Raw genomic sequence first — 27,651 nt, 5'->3', positions numbered from 1 at the left:
GAAGAGAGCAAGAATAGAGAAGAACTATAAAAACAACTAAGAAAACAATGAATAAAATGGCTTAAGTACGCAACCAATAATTTTTTTTTAAAAGTTTTTAATTTTTATTTTTGAGAGAGAAAGAATGTGAGCAGGGGAGGGGCACAGACAAAGGTAGACACAGAATACAAAGCAGGCTCCAGAATCTGAGCTGTTAGCACAGAGCTCTAGATGGGGTCAAACTCATGAACCATGAGATCATGACCTGAGCCAAAGTCGGATGCTTAACTGACTGAGCCACCCAAGCACTCCCCAATAATTACTTAAAATGTAAATGGAATAAACTCTCTAATCAAAAGACATAGGCTGACTGCATGGATTAAAAAAAAAAAATTATACACTACTTACAAAAACCTTCAGAACTAAAGACACATACAAACTGAAAGAGAAGAGAAAGAAAAAGATATTGCAAGCAAATGGAAGCAAACAAACAAAAATTTGGGGCCGTAATACCTAGACTTTAAAACAAAGACTGTAACAAGACACAAAGAAGAGCATTACGTAATGATATACAGATCAATCCAAAAACACTATAATAATTGTAAATATCTGTACACCCAATACAGGAACATCTGAATACATAAAGCAATACTAACAGACACAAAGGGAGAAATCACAGTAGTGGATTAATATAATAGTAGTAGTGTATTTTAACACCTCACTTACATCAATAGAAAATCATCCAGACAGAAGATCAATAAGACAACAGTGAATTTGAACAACACATTAGACCACATGGACTTGACAGATATATATACAAATACAGATTATGCATTCTTTTCATAAATTTTTTTAAGTTTATTTATTTATTTTGAGAGACAGAGACAGTGGGAATGGGGGAGAAGCAGAGAGAGAGGGAGACTGAGAATCCCAAGCAACTCCATACTGTTAGCTCAGAACTTGACAAGGGACTTGAATCCATGAAATCATGAGATCATGACCTGAGCCAAAACCAAGAGTCAGTCGCTTAACCAACTAAGCCACCCAGGTACCCTACATTCTTCTCAACATAGAACATAGGATGTTCCCCAGAACAGGGTGCATGTTGGGCCACAACACCAGTCTCAATAAATTTAAAAAGGCTGAAATCATATAAAGCATTTTTCTAATCACAGCAGTATGAAACTAGAAATGAATTACAAGAAAAAACCTGGAAAAAACACAAATATGTAGAGACTAAATATCATGCTACCAAACAACCAATGGATCAATGAAGAAATCAGAGAGGAAACCCAAAAATATCTGGAGACAAATGAGAATGCAAATTTTCAAATTGGGGACATAGGAACAGCAATTCTAAGAGGGAATTTTATACCAATATAGGTGTACCTCAAGAAACAAGACACATCTCAAATAAGTAATATAACCTTTTACCTAAGGGAACCAAAAAAAAAAAAAAAAAAAAAGCCCAAAGTTAGTAGAGAGGAATAATAAAGCTTAAAATGGAAATAAAGAAAATAGAGACTATAAGAAAAGGAAAAAAAAAAAAATCAATGAATTAAGAGCTGGTTCTTTGAAAAGTTAAACAAAAATAAAAAAAACTCTTAAACTTAGATTCATTAAGAAGAGAAAGGGGCTCAAAAAAATTAAGCCAGAAATGAGGAACAAATGATACCACAGAAATTCACAGGATTGTAAGAGACAACTACAAAAATTATATGGCAACAAATTAAAAATGAAGAAATTAATAAACTTCCAGAAACATACAATAGTCTTTCAAGATTGAACAGGAAGAAGCAAATTCTGAACAAACCATTACTAGCAATGAAATCAAGTTAGTAATCAAAGAACTCAACAAAAGGCCAGGACAAGATGGCTTCCCAGGTGAATTCTACTAAATAAGAGTTAATACCTATCCTTCTCAAACTATTCCAAAAAACAGAAGAGGAAGAAGTGCCTCCAAATTTATTCTATCAGGCAAGGGTTACCCTGACACCACAACACAACAAAAGTAAAATTTTAAAAATACATTAAAAGGATCATTCACCAAGATCGACTGCATTTTAACTAAGAGCTGCACAGATAGTTCAATATACACATATCAACATGCTACAGCACATTAACAAAATGAAATATAAAAATCACACATCATCTCAATAATGGCAAAGAAAACATTTGACAAAATTCAACCTCCTTTCATCACAAAAAGTCACAGCAAATGGGTTTATAGAGAACATACCACAACATAATAAAGGCCATATATGACAAACCCACAGCTAACAACATAGTCAATGGTGAAAATCTGAAAGCTATTCTCTAAAATCAAGAGCAAGACAAGGATATCCACTCTCACCACTTTTGTTCGACAAAATATTGCAAATCCTGGCTGTGGTGTTCAGACAAAAAAAAAAAAAAAAAAAAAAAAGACATCCAAATTGGTAAGGAAGAAGTCAAACATCACTATTTGTAGATAACATTATACCTAACACAGAAAACTCTAAAAGCTCCACTATAGACAGCCTATGAAAGAAATTGAAGAAGACACAAAAAAAAATGGAAAAAGGTTCCATGCTCATGGATAGGAAGAACAAATATTGTTAAAATGTCAATACTACCCAAAGCAATCTACGTATTCAATGCAATCCCTATCAAAATAACACAAGCATTCCTCACAGAGCTAGAACAAACAATCCTAAAATCTGTATGGAACCAGAAAAGACCCCAAAGAGCCAGAGCAATCTTGAAAAAGAAAACCAAAGCAGAAGGCATCACAATCCTGGACTTCAAACTATACTACAAAGCTGTAATCATCAAGACAGTATCGTACTGGCACAAAAACAGACACTCAGATCAATGGAACAGAATAGGGAACCCAGAAACGGACCCACAAAGGTATGGCCAACTAATCTTTGACAAAGCAGGAAAGAATATCCAATACAATAAAGACAGTCTCTTCAGCAAGTGGTGCTGGGAGAACTGGACAGCGACATGCAGAAGAATGAACGTGGACCACTTTCTTAACACCATACACAAAAATAAACTCAAAATAGATGAAAGACCTAAACGTAAGACAGGAAGCCATCGAAATCCTCAAGGAGAAAGCAGGCAAAAACCTCTTTGATCTTGGCTGCAGCAACTTCTTACTCAACACGTCTCCAGAGGCAAGGGAAACAAAAGCAAAAAATAACTATTGGTACCTCAAAATAAAAAACTTCTGCACAGTGAAGGAAACAATCAACAAAACTAAAAGGCAACTGATGGAATGGGAGAAGACATTTGCAAATGACGTATCAGATAAAGGGTTAGTATCCAAAATCTATAAAGAACTTATCCAACTCAACACCCCAAAAAATATATAATCCAGTGAAGAAAGGGGCAAAAGACATGAATAGACACTTCTCCAAAGAAGTTATCCAGATGGCCAACCGACACATGAAAAAAATGCTCAACATCACTCATCAGGGAAATACAAATCAAAACCACAATGAGATACCACCTTAAACCTGTCAGAATGGCTAACATTAACAATGGAGGCAACAACAGATGTTGGTGAGGATGGGGAGAAAAAGGATCTCTTTTGCATTCTTTTTGGCAATGCAAGCTGGTGCAGCCACTCTAGAAAACAGTATGGAGGTAGAACTACCCTACAACCCAGCAATTGCACTACTAGACATTTATCCAAGGGATACAGGTGTGCTGTTTCAAAGGGACACACACACCCCAGTGTTTATAGCAGCACTATCAACAATAGCCAAAGTATGGAAAGAACCCAAATGTCCATAGATAGATGAATGGATACATACAATGGAGTATTACTCGGCAATCAAAAAGAATGAAATCTTGCCATTTGCAACTACACAGATGGAACTGGAGGGTATTATGCCAAGTGAAATCAGTCAGTCAGAGAAAGACAAATATCATATGACTTCACTCATATGAGGGCTTTAAGACACAGAACAGATGGACACAAGGGAAGGGAAGCAAAAATAATATAGAAACAGGGAGGGGGACAAAACCTAAGAGACTTAAATATAGAGAACAAACAGAAGGTTATTGGAGGGGTTGTGGGAGGGGGGATGAGCTAAATGGGTCAGAGGAATTAAGGAATCTACTCCTGAAATCATTGTTGCACTATATGCTAACTAACTTGGATATAAATTTAAAACATAAAAAATATAATGATGAAAATAAATAAATAAATAAAAACTTTTGCACCAAACAGAGAGAGAAGAAAAGATGTTCTGGGGAAGATGGCAGGGTAGAAGGACTCTAAGCTCACTTCATCCCACAGATACAACTAGATAACACCCATATCAGTGTAAATAACCCAGAAAATAACCCACGACTGGCAGAACAGAGTCTCCATCTTCACAGCTAAATGTAGAAAAAAGGCAACATTGAAGAGGGTAGGAAGGGCAGAGATGCAGTCCACAGCTAAGAGGACGTGTGGGACTGTGTGTAGAAGGGAGGGATGGCAGCCCACAAGAAGAGGGGAGAGGAGAGGACTCTGAGCAGGGAGCCATTGCACCTCAGGCATGGGGGACCCATACAGGGAAGACAAATCTCCATAACATTTGGTGTTGAAAACTAGAGGGGCATAATTCCTTGAGTTCTTACAATCAGAGGGGCTTAACACCTGGAAGAACAAAATGAGTTGGCTTGGCTCTGGGATAGCCAAGAGGACAAGGGGAAACTGAGTCCCTGCCCTTAGAGACACAGCACAAGAAACAGCCAGGTGATACAGACTAACAGTAGCAGTTTGAAAAAAAATGCCTGGGGAGATTTGTTTACTAATCTCAGAGTATGTGCTGGAGGGGTAGGGATCATTGGAAGATTTCTCTGGGAACAATATATCTGGCAGGTACCATTCCCCTCCCCCACCCTGCAGCCTAGACCCTAGGACAGCTGTAGGGACCAGCACAGTGCCACCACTAGCTACCTAACTTTCTAACAGCATACCTGCCTCTGAATTCTCCCATGGAACTGCCCCCTCCAATACACCTTTGGTCAGATCCATCAAAGTGGTGACACAGCCTGGCAGTGTGCAAACAGCCCTGGCAGGGTCCAAGACCACTCAAAAGTGACTCCTGTTCCAGGGAGGGGAAAGGTAACTACACACACCAGTCAGACTGTGGCTCCAGAAGTAGGCTGGGGGCAGGCATCTTGCCTGACAGCAAGCCCTGACCACCAACAAAAGCTTCTCAGGGAACAAGACAGGAAAAGCACCTGCAGTTCAGTCCTACTGCATCTCTGGCAAAAGCCTAGTCTGACACAACTCAAGTCCAAGGCAGCCCCAGACAGGCCCAATAGCAACACAGGGATCTAAGTCTGTCCACAACAGGCAAAGGGAGCCATTGCAAATGATTGGACTGAAGGAAACATTGGCTCAGCGACAACAGCAGAGTACGCATGCGTGCGTGCGCACCCACGATACCCCTGAAGCACCGGATTCTGCTAAACAGGGGATGCTGCACTTCAGGGCAGTATAGGACCTCTTCTTCATAAGGCTACTACTTTTAAGAGCAGAAGATGGAGCTTTCTAATACAGAGAAACAGACACAAGGAATCAGACAAAATGAGAAAACAGAGGAGTATGTCCCAAATGAAAGAACAGGACAAAATCACAAGAGAGCTAAGTGAAACAGATAATATACCTGAAAAAAAATTTAAAGTAATAGTTATAAAGATACTCACTGGGCTTCAAAAAAAGAGTGGAGGACCTCAGTGAGACCCTTAACAAAGAGATACAAAACATAAAAAAGAACCAATCAGAGATGCAGAGTCAGTAACTAAAACTTAAAAATACATAAAGGGAATAAATAGTAGATTAGAGAAAACAGAAGAACAGATCAGCAACCTGGAGGATAGAGTAATGGACAGCAATCAAGCTGAACAGAAGAGAGGAAAAAGCAATAAAAATTAAAATAGACTTAGGGAACTTAGCAACACTGTCAAGTATAACATCTTCATTACAAAGATACCAGAAAGAAAAGAGGGAAAAAAGAGGCCAGAGAATTTATTTGAAGAAACGATAGCTGAAAACTTCCTGAATTTGAAGAAAACAAATCCAGATCTAGAAGGCACAGAGAGTCCACAACAAAGTCAACCCAAGGAGGGCCACACCAAGACACACAGTAATTAAAATGACAAAAAAAGTAGTGACATAGAATTTTTAAAGCAAGAAAAAATAAAACAGTTGCATACAAGTAAAATCCCATAATGTTATCAACTATTTTCAGCAGAAACTCCACAGGCTGAAGGAAGTAGCATGCATGACATATTCAAAGTGCCGAAGGGAAAAACCTTCAGTCAAGAATACTGTATCCAGCAAGGCTATCATCCAGAATAGAGGGAATGATAAAAAGAGTTTCCCAGAAAAACAAAAGTTAAAGGAATTCATGACCACTAAACCAGCCTTATGAGAAATGTTAAAGGAGATTCTTTCAGTGGGAAGACCGTGAGCAGAACTAAGAAAATTAGAAAACACAATAGTAAAATTAAGTGTATCTATAAAAACCAGTCAAGGGACTCACAAAAGGATGTAAAATAAGACACCATGTACCTAAAATGTGAGGGGGAAAGGAGTAAAGAATGGGTTCAAACTTAAGTGACCATCAACTTAATATAGACTGCTACATAAAGAATATGTTATATAGAAATCTAATAGTAACACAAATAGGAAACCAGAAGTAGATACTACTAAAGCAAAAACTAAAGCAAAAGGAACCCAAGGAGATCACTAAAAAAAGCCAGCAAACTCTGAGACAAGAGATCAAGAAAGGAACAGAAAAGAACTATAAAAACAACCATAAAACAAGTAACAAAATGGCAATAAGTACATACCTATCAATAATTACTTTGAATGTAATACATTAAACACTCCAATCAAAAGACATAGGATGACAAAATGATTTAAAAAGCAAGACCAATTTATATATTGCCTACAAGAGACTCCTTTCAGACTAAAGACACACGTAGATTGAAAGTGAAGGGATAGAGAAGGATTTATCATCCAAATGGACGTGACGGGTTAGCAGTACTTACATCAGAAAAAAAAGATTTTAAAAAAAGATTGTAATAAGACAATACACAAAGAAGGACACTATATAATCAAAAAGAGAACAATTCATGAAGACAGTATAACAACCGTAAATATTTACCACCCAACGTGGAAGCATCCAAATACATAAAGCAGTAACAAACATAAAGGAAATAACTGATCATAATACAATAACAGTAGGGGACTTTTAACACCGCACTTACATCAATGGACAGATCATCCAAACATAAAATCAACAAGGAAACAGTGGCTTTGAATGACACACTGAACCAGATGGATCTAACAGATGTATTCAGAACATTCCCTCCCAAAACAGCAGAACGCAGATTCTTTCCAAGTGCACTTAGAATATTCTCCAGAAGAGATCACATATTAGGCCACAGAGAAGTCTCAACAAATTAAAAAAAAAAAAAAAAAAAATGAAGTCATTCCATGCATCTTTTCTGACCACAACACTATGAAACCAGAATCAAACACAAGAAAAACACTGGAAGAATACAAATTCATGGAGGTTAAATAGCATACTACTAAACAATGGGTCAACCAGGAAATCAAAGAAGTAAAAAAATACATGGAGACAATTAAAATGAAAACACAACAGTCCAATATCTTTGAGATACAGCAAAAGCTGTTCTATGAGACAAGTCTATAATAATATAGGCCTACCTCAGAAAGCAAGAAAAATCTTAAACAAACAACAACCTAAAGGAGCTAAAAAAAAAAAAAAAAAAAAAAGAACAAATAAAACCCAAAGTCAGCAGAAGGAAGGAAATAAAAATTACAGCAGAAATAAAGGAAGTAGAAACTAAAACAAAAAACAGATCAATGAAACCAGGGGTTACTTTTCAAAAATATCAACAAAATTCACAAACCTTTAGCCAGACTCATCAAAAAATTTTTAAAACTGAAAAAAAAGAAGAGAAGACGCAAATAAAATCAGAAAGAAAAGAGAATTAAACACCAATACCACAGAAATATGAAGATTTAGGAACACCAGGGTGGCTCAGTCAGTTGAGCAACTGACACTTGGTTTTGGTTCAGGTCACAGTCTCATGGTTGGTGAGTTCGAGCCCCACATTGGGCTCTCCCCCTGTCTCTCTCCTCCCCCATCCTCCCCCCTCTCTCTCCCCCCTCTCCCCCTCCCCCTCTCCCTCTCCCCCTCTATCTCTCCCCCTCCCCCTCTCCCCCTGTCCCCCTCTCTATCTCTCCCCCTCTCCCCCTGTCCCCCTCTCTATCTCTCCCCCTCTCCCCCTGTCCCCCTCTCTATCTCTCCCCCTCTCCCCCTGTCCCCCTCTCTATCTCTCCCCCTCTCCCCCTGTCCCCCTCTCTATCTCTCCCCCTCTCCCCCTGTCCCCCTCTCTATCTCTCCCCCTCTCCCCCTGTCCCCCTCTCTATCTCTCCCCCTCTCCCCCTGTCCCCCTCTCTATCTCTCCCCCTCTCCCCCTGTCCCCCTCTCTATCTCTCCCCCTCTCCCCCTGTCCCCCTCTCTATCTCTCCCCCTCTCCCCCTGTCCCCCTCTCTATCTCTCCCCCTCTCCCCCTGTCCCCCTCTCTCTCTCTCCCCCCTCTCCCCCTCTCCCCCTCTCTATCTCTCCCCCTCTCCCCCTGTCCCCCCTCTCTATCTCTCCCCCTCTCCCCCTGTCCCCCCTCTCTATCTCTCCCCCTCTCCCCCTGTCCCCCCTCTCTATCTCTCCCCCTTCTCCCCCTGTCCCCCTCTCTCTCTCCCCCTTCTCCCTCTCCTCCTCTCTCTCCTCCCCCCTCTCTCTCCCCCTCCTCCCCCCTCTCTCTCCCCCCTCTCCCCCCTCTCTCTCCCCCCTCCCCCCTCCCCCCCTCTCCCCCCTCTCCCCCTCTCTCCCCCCTCCCCCTCCCCCCCTCTCCCCCCTCTCTCCCCCCCCCTCTCTCCCCCCCCCCTCTCCCCCCCCTCTCTCCCCCCCTCTCTCCCCCCCTCCCTCTTCCCCCCCTCTCTCCCCCCCTCTCTCTCTCCCCCTCTCTCTCTCCCCCTGTCCCCCTCTCTATCTCTCCCCCTCCCTCTCTCTCTCTGTCTCTCTCTGTCTCTCTCTCGGCTCCTCCTGTGTGCTATAAATAAATAAACAAATAAATAAATAAATAAAACTTTAAAAAAATATATATATATAAAGGCTAATATTTTGAAAAATTATATGCCAACAAATTAGACAACCTAGACAAAATGAATATATTCCTAGAAACGTAATAACCTCCCAAAACTGAATCAGGAAGATTTGAGATTTCTTCTCAAATTATTCCAAGAAATAGAAGAGGAAGGAAAGCTTTCAAATCCATTCTATGACTCTAACATTACCCTATACCAAAACCAGATAAAGACACTGCCAAAAAAAGGGACCTAAAGGCCAATATCTCTGATGAACATAATTGCAAAAATCTTCAACAAAATATTAGGAAACTGAATCCAACACTGCACTAAAAAAAAAAGAAAAAAAAATTCACCATAATCAAGTGAGATTTATTCCTGGGATGCAAGAGTGGTTCAATATTCACAAAATCAATATGATAAATCACATCAATAAGTGAAAAGATAAAAACAATATGATCATTTCAATAGATGCAGAAAAAGCACTGGACAAGGTACATCAATTCAGGATAAAAACCCTCAACAAAGTAGGTTTAAAGGGAACATACCTCAACATATAAAGGACACATACAAAAAATGCACAGCTAACATCATATTTCAGTGGAGAAAAGCAGCTTTTCCCTGAGGTCAGGAACAAGATAAGGATGTCCACTCTCACCACTTTCACTCAACCTAATACTGGAAGTCCTAGCCAGCAATAATTTATCAATTATATCTCAAAAAAGCTAGAAAAAAAAATAACAGAGCAAAAGGAAAACACAGCCCCTAAATAAAGGGGGAAGTAGAATTTTATACCTGACAAAAATGTGGACATAATTAAAACAGCCAGATATAAACTATGCCAGATATAAGCTATAAAACATGCCAGATATAAACTATGAATCCTAAGAAGTCATTTGCTACTTTGACAACTGCAATATTATATAGCTAACTACTATAATGATATTTTAAACAGTTTCCTGGATTTTATGCAAATGTTCTCCAATACATTTCACTACATTGGTAATCGCAATAAACCCATCTCCGATTATCATTTAGGGACATGGCTTCCATAGTCTGTTCCCAACTCAGATTTCAAACTTGTTTCTGTTCTTCTACTTCATGTATTCCAACACCCAACCAAATTAAAATATACAATTTTCTCCTCCATATATGGACACTCCTCCCATCACACTTATTTTTTTCCCCACCACACTTCTGCATTCAAAACTTTCAATACCTTCAAGGCCTTAATTATATGCAAGTTTCTTCATGAAATTTATATGTACTTTATAAAAAAATAACTTTAAGAGTTTCTCTAGTTTTTGCCTTAAAATTTAAATTACCAGTTATTAGAAGTGGGGCAGTGAAAATGAGGCTCATTTTTTTAATAGCAATCATTCCTTTATTCAAGAAAGTAGACTTTTAAAGAAAGCTATTGTAACCATCTCTTTCAATAAGAGGATGAACAGTATTAGTTGCCTTTGTGGCTACATACTAAAAGGAAATCAGTAGTAGGTCATAACCCTTCATAGAACACTCTACAGGTTATTAATTCTGGAGAGCAGGAGTATGGATATTTGTTACATAATTCTTTGTAAGAAAGAATAAAGTAAAATAGGTGTAAAAAGATTCAGGGAGGGAAAGAAGAGATAGAAGGAGGGGAAGGTGGAAAAGGGGGACAGAGAGACACAGAAACACACTAAGAAATAAAAGTATGCTTTTATCATGAGTATTCTGCCCCTTGCTATTCTTTCTAGTAAGAACATATTTAAAGGAAAAGGCTAAAGAAATACTTCCTTAAAAAAAAAACAACAATAAGGTTGACAAAGAAAGATAAAAAAACAACACTAACACATTTTACATGGGAGGTGTAGGAGATATTGAAACTACATTATGAATTAAATACTATGGGTGTCATATGTCTTGTCAGTATTGAATTGCTTCTGTTTCTTTTGTTTTGCTTTTTAGTTTGCCGCTTAGTTTATTTTTTAGTGGCAGGGTGCCATGCAAAGGAAACTTTCCAGATTGTTAAGATCTTATAATATTATCTTAAGTGTGATTAAAAGTGTAAAATGTAAATAAAATAAACAGAGCAATAACTAACCAATGAAAAACAATAGTTTATGGCTTATGTTACATTGATACTAATTTAATCTAAAACATCATAATCTAACATTGTTAGCCAGCAAACTTATTAAGATTCAGGACAGTAACTAGCCTAGAAAAAGTACTTACATTGGCTTTCCACAAAACTAAAACAGGTCTACCTGATGTGTTAGGAATAGTAATGATATATGTTAGAACATTATGGCTTTTACATAGATTTTTCTCTTATAATACAAGAAAAAGGTTTTTAGAGATGTGTGAGTTATAAAAGGTAAGGTATTGAAAAAAAATTGTCAAATCAATTAAAGCAGAAATCTAATACTCAAAATACACAGCCTAATTTAAATAAGTTCTTGCAGACTGAATTTTTATAGTATTTTCACAAAGAAAACATTGTTTCACAGTCACAGGCTGTAATGATAAACATGAGCAGCCCTCTCCTGATCACATAGTGGAAGAGATTTTGGAAAGTGAATGATATCTCAACCTAAATGTATATTTCAGGCTATTCCCAATTAAATCATAAAAATTTTATTTTCAATAATTCACTAAAGCTTCTAAAGTTGAAGTTTTTCCATTCTATTTATAGAATAAAGATTTATTTTGAATAAAGATGTTTTTGAACAAAATGTCTTCAAAATTTAGGATATTTGCTTACAAAAATGTTCAAAACAATGCAGGACACATTAATTTACAAAGTAATTCTTCAAAATCCCAAGTGATTATGAAATTCATTCAATTAATGAAAGGCAGCAAAAAGAGAAAGCTTATAATGGCACACCAAAGCATTTTTTCAACATTAGTATTGTCTTAGAGACTGTAATTCAGTTATATTAATTGTGCATATATAAAATTGTTTGAAATTCTGAAAACTGCAGTTTCTGTTCGGTAAAATATCAAGCTTCTTGGGATATGTAAACCACAATCAATCCAAGTATATATTAGTCACACAGGTTATAATATTTAGTAAGAATCCTGTTTTACACATGATGCTATAACCCATCAAATGTGTATTCATATTATCACTGCAGATATAATTTTGTCTTCAATGTTCTGCAGTTACACGTGTCAAATTATTTGCCGCGATGATATTCTTAAAATAACTACTAAATCTGAAAATAAATCTGGATGCTTTTTCAGTAGATTTTGTTTATTCGGTTTGTCATGTGCTCAATGATAAAACATAAGAGATGCTAAATGTTGGTAAAATTTTTGTGGGTAAGTCCACCATCAACTTAATTTGAAAACAAAGTATCAGTACATAATTTATTATTAAGCATTAATTTTCCTTTATGTGAGGTCCTTGCTACAAAAAGATTACAAAACCATTACCAAACAATATTAAAAAAAAAAAAGTTGACAGAAAGCATCACAGCAACAATATTCCTATTACTCTTAATATGCTCTCTGGCAGGACTGATTAGCCTTGTATTCCTTACAAGTATTTCACTTACACCTAACCTGAAATTTCCCAAGCTTCATATTGACCCCACCCCCAGGTATGGCAGCTATACACATGTCTCAGACTTTAGCATGCAATAGCACAACTAGCTGGTACAAGTGGCCAGCAGGGACATCAGCATTTAATACTTTCACAACCCAAACCGGCAAATTAATTGTCCCTAGCTGCGCATGTCCCAGCACATTATCAGCTAGTGCCCTCCACACTATCTTTAAAAGCAGAGGTTATTTTTCGATCTGGGAAGTGTCTTTCCTGGGTTATCAGTGCAGGTCTTTGGATTTAACCACATGTTAAAGTGAGAAATCTCTTCATGGCACACGTGGCTCATGTACTAATTCAGACCATGGCAGAGGTTAAAAAAATAGGCCAGTCCTTGAATCTATGTGGGCTCATTTTAACAGAAATAGTAATGGTAGTTTCTTTAGTTAAAAAACAAAAACTCCCATCAGGGCACCTGGGTGGCTCAATCAATTAAGTGTCTGACTTCTACTCAGGTCACGATCTCATGGTTCGTGGGTTTGAGCCCGTGTCAGCTCTGTGCTGACAGCTCAGAACCTGGAGCCTGCTTCAGATTCTATGTCTCGCTTTCTCTGCCCCTGCCCCACTCGTGCTCTGTCTCTCTCTCAAAAATAAACATTAAAAAGTTAAAAACAAAAACTCCATGACAAATGCTAAACTGTACATGCCACGAGGACCATAATATAAATCATGACTGCACCAGTCAAATGGAAATGTTCACTGTGCAAGTATTATCCCCCTTTAACAGATAAGGAAAAGGATGCTCAGAGACTAATTTACTATAAAAATAATTTATTGTAAAGTTAATTAAGGTTAAGCTTCAGGTGCCTTAACATAAAAATGTCCCTTCCAAGCCCTGTATCTAATTCTGCAGTCATGATTTTGCATTATTTTTCCATACAGAAGGTTCCTCACCACGTGGATCTGCCCTTGTATAGAGAGGTTTAGTAACAAACCCAAATTCACACAGCCCCCCCCTCCCCCCCAAAACATACAAGTGAGTTAGGATTGCTGTTGATTTGGACAATCACAGAATACGGAAAAATAGTATTAATTTTTCCCATCAGATTCCCAACTGATATCACGATCTTAGAGTTTTTCTCCCACTGCATTCCAAACTACAAAATACTAATACTACCGTCATAAAAATACCATTTTTATTGTATTACTTCCAAATCTGTATGACTCAGTAGCTAACAGATCAAATTTCAACTTCTCAGTCTGGCTTTCAACCTCACCATCAAGTAGACCCATACACATTTTTAAATATTTAAATATTATAATTTTTTCTCCAACTACTTATGTAATGTTTATTTGCTTCTTTGTTTTCTCCATCTAAACTTGTTTCTGGCTGTCAAAGCTTCAGCTAAAACTATCCTATATTGTATCGTTCAGAGTATCTATTTTTTAAATCATATATTTTGGCCCCTTATCTTAAATGTTTTCAAACCTAATGGCATGTCATATCCCCACCCCCAATAAAACACGAATCTCTCAGAAAACAATTAAATTTTGTTACTTTGCACGCCCACCTGGCACAGTGCTTGGTCCACAGCACTTAACAAATATTCTGCACAAATGTTCCAGACCTACATTTATTAATGCAAACCTCTCCCTCACCTAAATTTAAACAGGCTTTTATCTATGTTCCTCTTATGACACTGGTTGCATTATTCAATCTAAGTTACAAAAATAAACTTCCCCTAGGGGCACCTGGGTGGCTCAGTTGGTTAAGCCTCTCATTCTTGATTTCGGCTCAGGTCCTGATCTCAGTTGGTGAGATCAAGCCCTGCGTCAGGCTCTGTGCTGACAGTGCAGAGCTTGTTTGGGATTGTCTCTTTGCCCCCCTCTCTCTCTCTGCCCCTTCCCTGCTCACTCTCACTCTCTCTCAAAATAAACATTAAAAAAGTTTTATTTTAAAATAAGTAAGCTTCCCCTAATTAAAATTTTTTTCCCTTAGACTTCATATATAGTGCTATATAGCCCATCTACAGTCAAGCTCATTCTAAAAGGCATGTTGTGGCCCAAAGACTGGCTACAGCTTTTTATTTTCCCCTCCTCTCCCATCTTCCTAACACCTTCATGTCTAAGGGGCTATGAATTTGGTGAAACAAGTCAGTGATGAATAAACAGGAAAATAGAATCGTTTCCAAACTTAAAAATATCAGTAGTTATACCTGTTCTGTCTCAAATTTACACCTCAACCTGACTACAAAAATACAGGCTCTTAGTGGTGACTTATAAATCATACAAAACAAGAATTAGAGTTGTAGGTCAATGATTTCCAGACAAGTAAAAAAAAATTTTTTTTTTTAATTGGCAAGACTGACACTAATATTTTAACTCTGTCAAGAAAGGACGTGAGGGCGGGGGGGGGGGAGGGAGGGAGTGGATTTTAAAATAAAAAAATAATATAATTTTGGGAAAAAAAGAAAGAACAGACCATTAAATTGAAAAACCTGACATTATCACTGATTAGCAAGTTTCAGACAGTTGATTGGGAATTGCGATCATAGAGGTGTAAATTACTTTCAGCTTAGACCAAATCTCTACCCAAAATGAGATTGTTTGAAATGAAATGTTGTATCTTGAAAAAATGTCCACAATCCATAACATTAAAGCCAAATAAAACAATTTTAGTAATTGTAAACAATTTTTTTTTACATTTTATTTATTTTTTTTTTGAGAGAGAGAGACAGAGCACAAGTCGGGGAGAGGCAGACACAGAATCCAAAGCAGGCTCCAGGCTCTGAGCCGTCAACACAGAGCCCGACATGGGGCTCGAACTCACAAACTGTGAGATCATGACTTGAGCTAAAGTCGGACGCGCAACTGACTGAGCCACCCAGGCACCCCTAATTTTAGTAATTTTAAAAAGGAAGATAAGAGGTACCTGGGTGGTTCAGTTGGTTAAGTGTCTGACTCCTGATCTCAGCTCAGCTCATGATCTCACAGGTTCATGTGATTGAATACCTCATCAGGCTCTGGGCTGACAGTGAAGGAGCCTGCTTGGGATTCTCTCTCTTTCCTTCCACTCTGCCCCTCACCCTGCTCACTCTCTGTCAAAAATAAATAAACATTCTTTTTAAAAAGGAAAATAAGGGAAGCTTACTTCTTCCATAGCCACCACCTCTTTACCTTTTTTTATTTCACATAAAAAAAATTTTACGTATGACCAATAGAGTCCCTAAACAGAAGAGTAGCAAAAAATCAAATGCCAAGTTTGTTTTAGGCCAAGAAAAATTGTAGACCTTTGCAATCCTAAGATTCTCCCATGAAATGATTCTGCAATTAAACTTAACAGATATCCGGTTCCTATCATATACAAGAATATTCTGCTTCTATTTTGTGTATGCAATCAGATTGCTATGAGCAAAACATAAACTTGCTATAGCCTGCTTCTTTAATTCCCTTAACAACATTGTAAAGCTTCTTCCTGTTTTCCTGTGTTAATGCAGACCCACCTGCTGTCTAACGAATAATCCTTTCAGTTTCTATAATACCTCTGCTCTCAACCCATCTCTTCTAAGCCTTGCTAAAAACTAGGTCTCTAATCTGATTAATTATTTATCGCACCTACTTTTCAACTTTTAAGAACCTGTGCTTCATTGTTTCCCTGTGATGCTTGTTCTGTGCAATATTGCTATCTTTCAAGGCTTAACGTAATTTTGTTTCTCAGTTCCCTAAGTATCCACAGCCCTTTATGTGTGCCACTTTTACAATACTCATGTTCCCACACAGCATAACAGAGTGGTTAAGCACTTTGTTTTCAAATCCTAACTCTACCACAGATTAGCTGGGTGACCTTAGGCAAATCACTTAACATTTAACAGTGTGTAAGTTTCCCCATCAGTAAACTGGGGGTAGCATTTGTATACACCTCATTAGGATCTTGTTAAGAGTAAATGAGCTAGTTTTGAAAAAGCACTTAGAACAGAGCTTATTTTGGGGCAGCTGGGTGGCTCAGTCAGTTGGGCACCTGGCTCTTGGTTTCAGATAGGGTCATAATATCAAGTTCTTGGGATTGACCCCTGCATCTTCACACTGTAAACTCAGAGCCTGCTTGGGATTCTCTCACCCTCTCTCTTCCCCTCCCTTGCTCACTCACTCTCTCAAAATAAATAACCTTAAAAAAAAAAGGCTCATTTTATTATTAAGTGCTATTTAACTATTCTTTTCAGTATAATAGTCATTTACCAAATTCTATTCTCACCATTCTACCACTGATTATTTTTGTGGCTCAAAACTATATCTTTTTCTTTTCTGAACTCCCCTCCCCCACGTAGGGCTTAACCATGTCCTAAACAGGTAGGCATGTGAAAATCTATTTGTTTAATTAATGTTGAATGCTCTTTGGGAGCAGTTCTAATGGAGCTTTCTAAGTGTTCTCCAATTATTTATCTAGAAGTTCTTAACAGTTCTCAAAATTTTCAACCAAAACCAATCCTAATAACAGAGAGTAATAAACAAGTACTTCAAGATGGACTGGGGTATGGATTAAAATGTCTATTCTCTAATAGCTCTAATTAAGCTAGTAGTGGTTGCTGAGCACTGTCTTGGATTCTGAGATCCTTCAGGCCTCATGATCATAAACCATGATCAACTCATCTTGTCCACCCTTGTCTACTGTGATAGTAGAAAGTGGAGATACTCATTGTTTCATTACCAATATAGGGTTTGACCTAAGGAGCCCATTCACCCAAGAAAATTTATCTAAAATTGCATATGTTATTGTAATATTGCAAGAGTTTTGCACTTTACTCCATAATGTATCCATGTTTAAGTTTAAAAATATATTTTCAGAGCATCTGGGGAGCTCAGTCAGTTAAGTATCTGACTTTTGATTTTGGCTCAGATCATGATCTCACAGTTCGTGAGTTCAAGCCCTAAGTGGGGCTCTTCGCTGACAGCATGGAGCCTGCTTGGGATTCTCCCTCCCTCCCTCCCTCTCTCTGCCCCTCTCCTTCTCATGCTCTCTCTCTCAAAATAAATAAAATAAAACTTTACTACATCCAGGCACAGCACTACCTCATTTTGAGAAACACAACTACTATTTTCCTGCAGTATTTTGCTTTTGTGTCCTCCTAATAGCAACTAAAATATTACTCCTAGAATAGCCAGAAGTTTAAATATAGGACAGAATGGCACCTACATTGTAACAGTACTTAAGCATTTGTAAAATGATTTAATCTCATTTATTATTCACATTTTGAAGAATTTCAAATTCAAAAACATCAAATTATAATCATATATCAACCAAAATCCTGTGAAACCTGTAAGTGAATTTTCAGTTTTCTCCAAAGTGGAAGTATGACGCTAGAACACCAGCCAGAAATAATTCAGATAAATTTCTAACATACAATGCTAACATATTCTTCAACAGGATAAATGCTCCTGCTAAAATTACTGGGCATAATTACAATACTTGGTGAACACAAAAGCTGTCTTTCTCCTTACAAAATTCCTTAGAATGTAAATGTGTAACATTCTAACCACATCACCTGGGTCCACCTGTGACAAAAAAATTGTATTCAGTGGTTTAGTGTTTCAATCGAAACAATTCTTTTCATCAAATGAAATTACAGGCCTACATTATTTCCATCCTAGTGGACTTTAGGCCAATAGGAATGAACATGTTATATAAAACTAAATTGCCAACCCATCACGCTTTAGATGATTAATGCTAAATACAAAACAAATCGCAAATTATCTTGTGAGTTATTGCCATTAGAAACTGTTCACCTTACCTCCCTTTAAAAAACAAACTAAATATACGATTGATACTGCCGCCCCTCTCCCCACCGAGGAACTTAGGGGCAGCAGGAAATGGTCTTTTCCGCAATACGGTCCAAGTTCATGAAAAAAATATATACAGTCCTAGAAAGAAAACCTTTTCCAAGTGCGAGGGGAGCGGGAAGAAGGCAGAAGAGGGCTCAGGCGGTGAGACGCCTCGTTAGAGAAGGAAGATGTGAGACACCTGGGAGGGAGAGCCGAGCGCTTCACCCACGGTGGGCGGCTCCACACGCGAAGCCTTTGAAGAGCCAGCGGGGAGAAGCCCACTTGCTTTTGGTTTAAGAACAGAGACGTGGTGGCTAGGGTCGCCCTTCCTGGCTCCCGATGAAAAGACCCACGCCTACAAGTTCTCCCCAGCTAAAGCTATCCCCGCCCCTCGACGGCCTAGGAAAGAGGCGCCATTATGGGAATGAACGTCCAGGGACTCAAGGTCTCCAGTCTCAAGCTCCAGCAACACAACTCACCGGGATCCCCCGACCCAGTTCATCTCCCCGAAACGTCTGAAGCCCCAGAGGCTGGAAGCTCAGATGCCTGGGTTGTGCACGGAGCCACAACTTCTTCAGCCTCAGCCAATTTATTAGGCCTCGGCCACCTACTTCCGCCCCGCCCCAGGGCCGACGGCCCAGCCTCCCGACAGCCTCTGCGCCCAGGCTGACTGCTTGTTAGCCTCCCGAAAGCCTCTGCGGTTTCTGCGGAGACAGTGGCCTGATAGGGCGGCAAGGGACCCTGTGGGAAAGCAGCCAGTCCGCCTAGGGGAAGAGGAATCAGCAGTTTTAACCACTCAGGCAAGGGAAGCCTAAGTAAATGAAGTTTCGGACTGTGGCCACAGGGTTAGAGTTTCAGGCCACCCACACCATAATTTCATTTAGTTCTATATTGGTCTCAGCCTTCTTTTTCAGATCAAAGATCAGACTTGGGGGAGAAAAAGAAGGCAAAGAGAAAGTTATAAGATTCCTAACCCTAAAGATAATGCTTGCATTCCTGCTTATCTATCACTCTGTATCCAGTTCCTTTAAATATCTTTCACATACGGTTTTAATATTCCGTAAACAGTTGTTTATTAGAAACCTTGCACGTTGGTGATTTACTCTTCGGTACATTTTTATAAGTTTCTGAGAGTGATCAAAATTTTATTTAAGCTGTAAAGGCCCAAAGACTCTCAACTTCTTAACGAAAAAAAAAAATCTCAAAACAAAAATTGGATTTTGCTATTCATTTCTGTGTTATGTTTGTATATCTTCATAAAACATTTATCCTACAACCTGCTCTATGATATTTTGGCTGGAAACTAGAAATCTCTTGTCCCCCCAAAAATGCACAAAGTAATTCCACCCGTTCCCCAATTGTCAAGATTGTTTCCCAGAATTTAACCTAGGGAATATCTCATAATTTCAAATATAAAATATCTTCTATTAAGTCATTGGGAATAAGTACTTAAATAGGATTACCTCCCAGGGTAGATGCCTTGTTTAATGATATAAATACCAATTTTTATAATAAAAATTCATCAAAGTATATCTATTATTGGTTTGAATTAGACCAAGTGAATATGCCATTTCAGAACAAATCAATCTTCCACATTGTATAGCTGGTCATTCTCAGTAACTAAACCATACAGTTAAGTTAGAAGCAACGACCCAATGTTATTAGCCTTTCCTGCTTTCAACATCTTTTGAACAGGAACAAATTGACTAAAAGGGTAAAATAACTTGCTAAAAGATTAACTGACTTTTGGTATATTATTGTATGTGGAAAGGACATAAAGGAGAGGTTAACCAATTTACTAAAAAATCTAGAACTGGGAGCTGGATATAACCATCTCTTCTCCCTGACTAAAGTTACTGCTTTCCTTCCAGTCAGTCACAGGGAGGCAGTAGAAGTGGTGAATTACGCTAAGGAAAAATTAATCTAGGAGACACATCTTCAGACAAGATATTTTCTGGGTTTTCCTTCACAGCAAAAGACATTTCCTCATGAACTAATTATTAGGTGGTTATTTATAACAGCTGAAATGTTGACCTAAGATCTCATCTTCAGTGTTGTTTTATACCTCACATGAATAAGACTAGCATGATCAATAGATAATGAGTCAAACACAGTGCTGTTTTAGGGCCAGTAGGGCAATTAGGTAATCTCTTGGGTCAGTAAACAGTTCAACAAAGGAATACAGCACAGATGAAATACTACTTACCATTTGTTGAAAGGAAATCCATCTAAAATCCTTAAACCTTAATTTATCTTTGTTACTAAAAATTACTTTCTGGTGATTTACTATATAAACATACAACATATATATTATCTACAATATATATTGTTATTTATGTGTAGATGTCTTTATTATAAAAATCATTTCTGATGTTTTACACTTTTAAAGCATATAGTTTTATTGTTTTGTATATATCCCTGAATATATATAAGCATGGGAGTAGAATTTAAATGGTTTTAATTAGATCTGTACTTAAGGGGCTCAACATCAAGTCATATCTCACATTGACCTTTTCCCCAGTTCTAGTAACTGGCTTTCAACCTTCCTTATACCACAATTCTAGCAACCAAATTTCTATCTTATTTTCCTCATACCTAGTCTTTCGCTCCAAGACATTAAAAACTTGTTCCTGCACCTCAGCGTCAGTATCAGTTGGTAAACTGACCTACCTACAATTAAGTGTGGGCCCATTTGGATCTCTAATGCTCTATGCTTCTAGATTCCCCCTGCACTGCTCCTTCTATACATTGGCTTGGCCTCCAGTGATGTAAGGCACTTGCCTCGATTGCCGGCTGCTTTTCTGACCTACACATCCCTCTGTGTAGCATATTCTGCCTGGCTGAACATCCTCCTGTCACTTCCATTTAAGGTTACCCTGGCCCTCCACTTCCCTGTCACAGTCAGGAGATGTGATGTAAAGAATTAAAATTTATAAATGTAAGACAGCCTCATTTTGACACATGAAAAGCATGAGATTAGGAATAAAAGATGTTGAAAATAACCACCTTAACACTAGAATCTCTACATACAGGCTTTGTAAATTTTAATGAAATGATTGTGCTGCTAATATGGCCAGCTATCAAAGAGACTTGCATGACTTTGCCACTCACATGTTAGTAAATTTGCTGAATTGAATGCAAACAAATGAAAAGAGACCTGTGATGATTCTTGGAATTAATATAGGTACATGGGAAAGTTAAGAATAGTGTTACTTATAAAAGTCAGAATAGTTCTTTACTCATAGTAAAATGAAAATGAAAATCATTCAACACTGAGACAGGTTATATAGTCTATCACAGAGGTTGGGAAACTTCTTCCGAAGGGGGTCAGATAGTAAATATTTAGGCTCTGTTTTATCTACCCAATTCTGTCACTGTAGCTTGAAAACAATAAACAATAAATAAATGGGTATGACTGTGTTCCAATAAAACTTTATTTCTGGATGCTGAAATAAAAACCTCATAAAAGTCTCACATCACAAAATATTATTCTTCTTTTGATGTATTTTTGACCACTTTAAAATGTAAAAACTGTTCTTGGCTCAAGGGCCAAATTTGGCTCACTGCTTGGGTTGTAATTTGCCAACCTCCATTTTAGTTTAATGCATATTTTCCCAGGCTTCCAGATGACTAGAAATGTGTATGTATGTTGTGGATGGGGGTGGATGGGGAAGCAAAAATGTTTTTGCATATTCAAGAATATACTCATCCTTACCAAAAAAAAAAAAAAAAAGGCCCTTTACATTTTTTTTAAATATGCAAAATTTTGCTTGGCTATTTAGCAGTTTAAGTCCTCCATTCGTGATGTAGAGAATTTTTTTAATGCTCTTGGTTATTATCAAATAACAAAAATGGAAGTGGGAAGTAATCAAATTATCTCAAAGCCTTAACAAAAGCTAGAAAAAGACAAAACAAACAAACAAACAAACAAAATCTCTTAAAAATAAGGTTCTCGAGAAGCTATTTCTACCATCTAACTGGGGTTGGATTCCCAAATGGTTAACTTTTGATTATAGAGTCACATACCTCCAAGTAACAACTATCTAAAGGACACAAGGAAGGAGATAGAAGTGAAACCTTGCACTCGTTTATTTAATAGTTACATTGTAAATAAATATGCTCCATTGCTAAAAATAGCCGTTATGGAGTAGGAAGATTTTTACTATAAGGACAAGTAAACATACGGATGGGAGTATAGCAAATAATTATTTTTTATACTACAGAAGACTTCTATTTACCAAAAACAAACAAACACCCCCCCAACAAAACAAAACAAAACAAAAAACCCACAAAAAGGAATATATCCTCAAATACAACTTGTCTGATAGGTTCTAGGACTTCATGTGGAATCACAGAAAAAAACAAAATGGGGGTTGGGGCAGCGGCACCAAAGATCATATCTAAGTATTTGATACTTTGTTTTTTCCAGTGGCCTCCACACTTGTCACTTTCTTTTCTCTCCATTTTAGATTCATTCAATACTCTTTTCAGACTCTTTATGTTGACACTCTTGTCCCTCCTCCCCCATTTCCCTCGTTCCTTCTCCCTCATCTCGTTTTACAGCTCTTGAAAATCTCCCTTCCTTTTTGCTCTTCCCCTTGTGGTATCCACTAAAACCTTAGAGAAGAGACGTATATCCTGAAACTTCTGTGGGTTTCTAAGTGACGCTGAGCATGCTCAGTAGCAAGGGCAGGTTTTGTCGCCAGCAGCTGCCCTGATTCGACCTCTCCAAAAATAGACATTTAACTCTTTGAACTCCCGGTTAAGGATGTAATTCGTTTTGCTCTCTCCTCATTTTCAAGGTTCAAAGGGAGGCAGCGAGGATTCCAAGGTCCCACCGCTTTGCCAGCCAATGAGGAGCCTGAGAGGGAGGAGCCTGGGGCGGCTTGGTGCAGCTTGAGCTTCTGAGAGATTCATCCCCGTAGATGCAGTGGAGTCTGAGGTCTGCTGCATCTGTCACAGCAGAACAAAATTAAAACAAAAACAAAAACAAAAACAACGGAAGAGGAGAAATGCTGCAGACTATGGAACGCTGTAGGACTTTCTGAAACATTTGCTGGGGATTCCCGCGGAGCATGATCTTTTAAAACCAATTCTTTTTGAAGCCGGTTTGGGTAACTGGGAAAATGACAAATATGCTAAATGCAGCAGCTGATCGGGTGAAATGGACCAGATCGAGTGCTGCTAAAAGGGCTGCCTGCCTGGTGGCTGCGGCATATGCTCTGAAAACACTCTATCCCGTCATTGGCAAGCGTTTAAAGCAATCTGGCCACAGGAAGAAAAAAGAAGCAGTTTACCCGGCTGCAGAGAACAGAGAAATACTGCATTGCACCGAGAACACTTGTAAAAAACCTTGTCCTGGAGTGAATGCAGATTTTTTCAAACAGCTACTAGAACTTCGTAAAATTCTCTTTCCAAAACTTGTGACCACTGAAACAGGCTGGCTCTGCCTTCACTCAGTGGCTCTAATCTCAAGAACCTTTCTATCGATCTATGTGGCTGGTCTGGATGGAAAAATCGTGAAAAGCATTGTGGAAAAGAAGCCTCGAACTTTCATCATCAAATTAATCAAGTGGCTTATGATTGCCATCCCTGCCACCTTTGTTAACAGTGCAATAAGGTACCTGGAGTGCAAATTGGCTTTGGCCTTCAGAACTCGCCTGGTAGACCATGCCTATGAAACCTATTTTACAAATCAGACTTATTATAAGGTGATCAATATGGATGGGAGGCTGGCAAACCCTGACCAGTCTCTTACTGAGGATATTATGATGTTCTCCCAGTCTGTGGCTCACTTGTACTCCAATCTGACCAAGCCTATTTTAGATGTAATCTTGACCTCCTATACGCTTATCCAGACTGCTACATCCAGAGGAGCGAGCCCAATTGGGCCCACCCTATTAGCGGGACTTGTGGTATATGCCACTGCTAGAGTTTTGAAAGCTTGCTCTCCCAAATTTGGCAAATTGGTGGCTGAAGAAGCTCACAGAAAAGGCTATTTGCGGTATGTGCACTCCAGAATTATAGCCAATGTTGAAGAAATTGCCTTTTACAGAGGACATAAGGTAAGATAGAAATTAAGGTGATGGGTGAAATGTGAGACTCTTCCAGCTGCCACTGCAGTGCTAGATACCATCTGTTGTACTGTCGATGGACCCACTTCTTTAGCGTTTTAGATTTCTATGACGTCTAAACCTGTATTGAAGTATATGCTTCCTTACCTTTCCAATTACAAGCTGTTAAAGAACTATGGAGTGCAAACTTCTCTAAAGTGTCATAAGAATAAGATATCCAACAATCTAAAAAACAGCCTGCTTAGCCTCAGGTACCCAAATATGCTCAGAATTTTCTCTAAAGCATTTTCTTAAAACTAAAAATTCTAACTAGTCCGAGAGCATTAGAAGAAAATGTTTGTTTGGAAACTAAGTAAACACATTTCCATTGGGATGGAAAATTTAGGATGGTATTCTTGTTGTTGTTGTTCTTTTGTTTTTCTAGAAGGGGAAAAAAAAAAAACAAACCCGATGCTTTTACATGAAAGACAAGTTTGACAATTTTGCCTGCCTGGTCAATGGACTGACTTCAGTCCTAAGAATTGCAGGAGAATGTGTCTCACAAATAGCATTTGCATTACTATTAGTTACTGTTCAGTACCATATTTTGACACAAATAAAAAGAGGCAGTGAAATGAAATTTTGTCTAGCTTTCAGGGAAAAGCTAAGATTAGAGAAGAAAATGAGGATGAGAAAAAGAGTTCCAGAATGTTATTTTTAAATATTAAAGATTTTCAACATGAAGCAGATCCCTAAAATAGTTAGCCTAATTACATAAGCAGGCAGTGCATTAAAGTAACTTCAGAATATTAAGTATGATGGAAATTTTTAAGGTGATGAATCTGAAATCTTAACACAAATGACTTCACAAATGAAATATTAAGGAATTCTAAAATTGAAGATGGTATTTTAATTACCAAGCAGCATTATTTAATTTTTGAAGCATCATCAATTATCAAAATACTTTTAAAGTAACAGCAACCTGAAGAAGAAAATTTAAAGCAAATTTAGGACTTTTACTGCCACTTGAAAATTGGTCTCATGCGTTATATTAATCATACTGATTGGTCATTCCTCTTGAATCATTGAACTCAGTGATGTAAATTATAGCATGTTGTAGGCTTCTTGCATTTAAGACAAAATCCAGTAAATTGAGTTAGTTCAAAAATGGAGTCTAATTACACGTATATGTGTCACATCTTTATTTTTAGGTATTTTTGGTGTGATCAAGAAAGATAAGGTTCTAACATTGCTTATTCATGTCTTACAGGATATTATTTAATCTTAACATTCTATATATATAATTTTGAAATAATAATTGTAAATCAGTTATATGTATTTTATACTTAATATTCTATTGACTGAGTATCATGGTTTTTTAAAAATAATACAGGTGTGACCAAAATTAAAAAATAATGACTAATTCTGATAGTGATCTATATTTATTCATTGTTAGATCGTAGATAATAATATCCTAAGTAAGACAAAATAATATGTACTTATCTTTTTAAAAAGTCCTCAAACATACAGTATTTAATTTTATGGCTCACGCTGAGTTAATTCTTATCTCTGTTTCCCTCCATAGGTAGAAATGAAGCAACTCCAGAAAAGTTACAAAGCTTTAGCAGATCAAATGAACCTCATCTTATCCAAACGTTTGTGGTATATCATGATAGAGCAATTCTTGATGAAGTATGTTTGGAGCAGCAGTGGACTAATTATGGTGGCTGTACCTATTATCACTGCAACTGGCTTTGCCGATGGTGGTAATGGCATTTATGCTCAATCTCAACTATATGTTTAAGATTATTTCTCTTGAAGGTGTCACTGCTGGTTTTGTGTGAGTGAAACTGTGTATATAGTCATTATTCTATGGTCATTTATTGGTCAGAAACAATGGCAGACTTTGCAACATCCAATAATAAGACCAGCAATATGAAAAGAAGTGTCTCAAAACACCTTTCTAGTTCTGAGATATTTCAGAGATCTCTGATGCAGTGTTTCTGGAAGTTGACCTTGAGCAATCTTAATTATTCTGCCTAATACAAAATGATTCCCTAGTTTGCATTTAAATTCAAAGCAAATTAATACCTTCAAAAAGAGTATTATACAAGTTTTCCGCATGTGTTGTAAACTTCAGTTCTGAACATCCTATGCGTTTAGTCTATAGATATTCTATAACTGGATTAGTCCTGATTTGTGATTTGAAGAACTGGTTGACTACATGAAGGAACCAGGAATATTGTTTCAAGGAGTGTTTCATGCCATAGAGCAAGGTCTATCTCTACCGAGATAATTTCCTCGGTAGCATGATTTAGTGGCATTGTGGAAGTAGGAGTTGGCAAGTTGCAGGCATCTAATTCTATTCTATCACCATCTCAATGGTTTTTGCCAACATTTTCATCCTTTGGAATAAATGAAAAATATAAGGGCAAGAAGGACAACATTAAAATGTTGTGTAATACCTAAGATGGGAGTTTGGGTTGTAATTGGCAGGGACAGGAGAGAATTAATTAAAGAAGTATCATTTTCTGCTCTTCCACTGATATAAAATATTCCCCTTCCTCTTTAGAAACCACTCGACCAAAATGGGCCTTGGTGTTGAAGGCACTAGAGAAAAACATGGGCTTTTAGTAAGACAACTCTTGGCTTTCCCTCTTCTTGCCTGCATCCTCTTCGTCACGTTAATTAAACATTCTAAAACTTAATTTTCTCATCTATAAAATGAAAATCAGAAGCACTACTTCAGAGAATTGTGAGACTTTAGTAAAATAATGTTTTTACAGTACAGAGCATACTCTTGATGTTCTTGATACATGGTGATAATTATTACCTAGAAAACAAAAGGCAACACTAAGAATAGTATAACAGAATATAGTGTAACAGAATAGTTACAGTTATTTTTGGTATGGAATTGAGAATCAATAGTTATTCATTGGAAGTCGTCTAATAAAAACAAGTACAAAATTACCTTTTCTTTAATGTTTTGAAACAGTGCTTCAATGCTTTAAGCAATTCTTACAAAAATATTTGTCAAATTTGGGTCATTCTTAACCTAAAATTGTTCACTTTAGTAAATTTAGATTCGTCAATTCCTTGTGATG

The 27,651-nt window shown here is 37.7% G+C and overlaps 2 protein-coding genes across 3 annotated transcripts in view; one reads left to right on the top strand and one right to left on the bottom strand.

Annotated features, from left to right (window-relative positions):
• CB4H12orf40 (chromosome B4 C12orf40 homolog) overlaps window positions 1-27,651 on the bottom strand; it is a 165,483-nt gene that overhangs the window by 68,529 nt on the left and 69,303 nt on the right. The window contains exon 1 of one of the 2 annotated variants that reach the window (XM_053226124.1): window positions 18,974-19,878. The exons of the other annotated variant lie outside the window; for it this stretch is intronic. Within the exon in view, the coding sequence (XP_053082099.1) occupies window positions 18,974-18,996 (23 nt within the window). The 5' untranslated portion in view covers window positions 18,997-19,878. Of the gene's footprint in view, window positions 1-18,973; window positions 19,879-27,651 lie in introns of those variants that run through there. 2 annotated transcript variants of the gene reach the window in all.
• Window positions 23,417-27,651, top strand: part of ABCD2 (ATP binding cassette subfamily D member 2) — a 68,029-nt gene continuing 63,794 nt past the window's right edge. The window contains exons 1-2 of the mRNA XM_015085074.3: window positions 23,417-24,559; window positions 26,133-26,313. Of these exons, the coding sequence (XP_014940560.1) occupies window positions 23,621-24,559; window positions 26,133-26,313 (1,120 nt within the window). The 5' untranslated portion in view covers window positions 23,417-23,620. The remainder of the gene's footprint in view (window positions 24,560-26,132; window positions 26,314-27,651) is intronic.

Source organism: Acinonyx jubatus, chromosome B4 (assembly GCF_027475565.1).
Source record: "Acinonyx jubatus isolate Ajub_Pintada_27869175 chromosome B4, VMU_Ajub_asm_v1.0, whole genome shotgun sequence".
Classification (NCBI taxonomy): Eukaryota; Metazoa; Chordata; class Mammalia; order Carnivora; family Felidae; genus Acinonyx; species Acinonyx jubatus.
The sequence above is the reverse complement of the archived record's forward strand: the minus strand, read 5'-3'. Positions and strand labels throughout refer to the sequence as shown.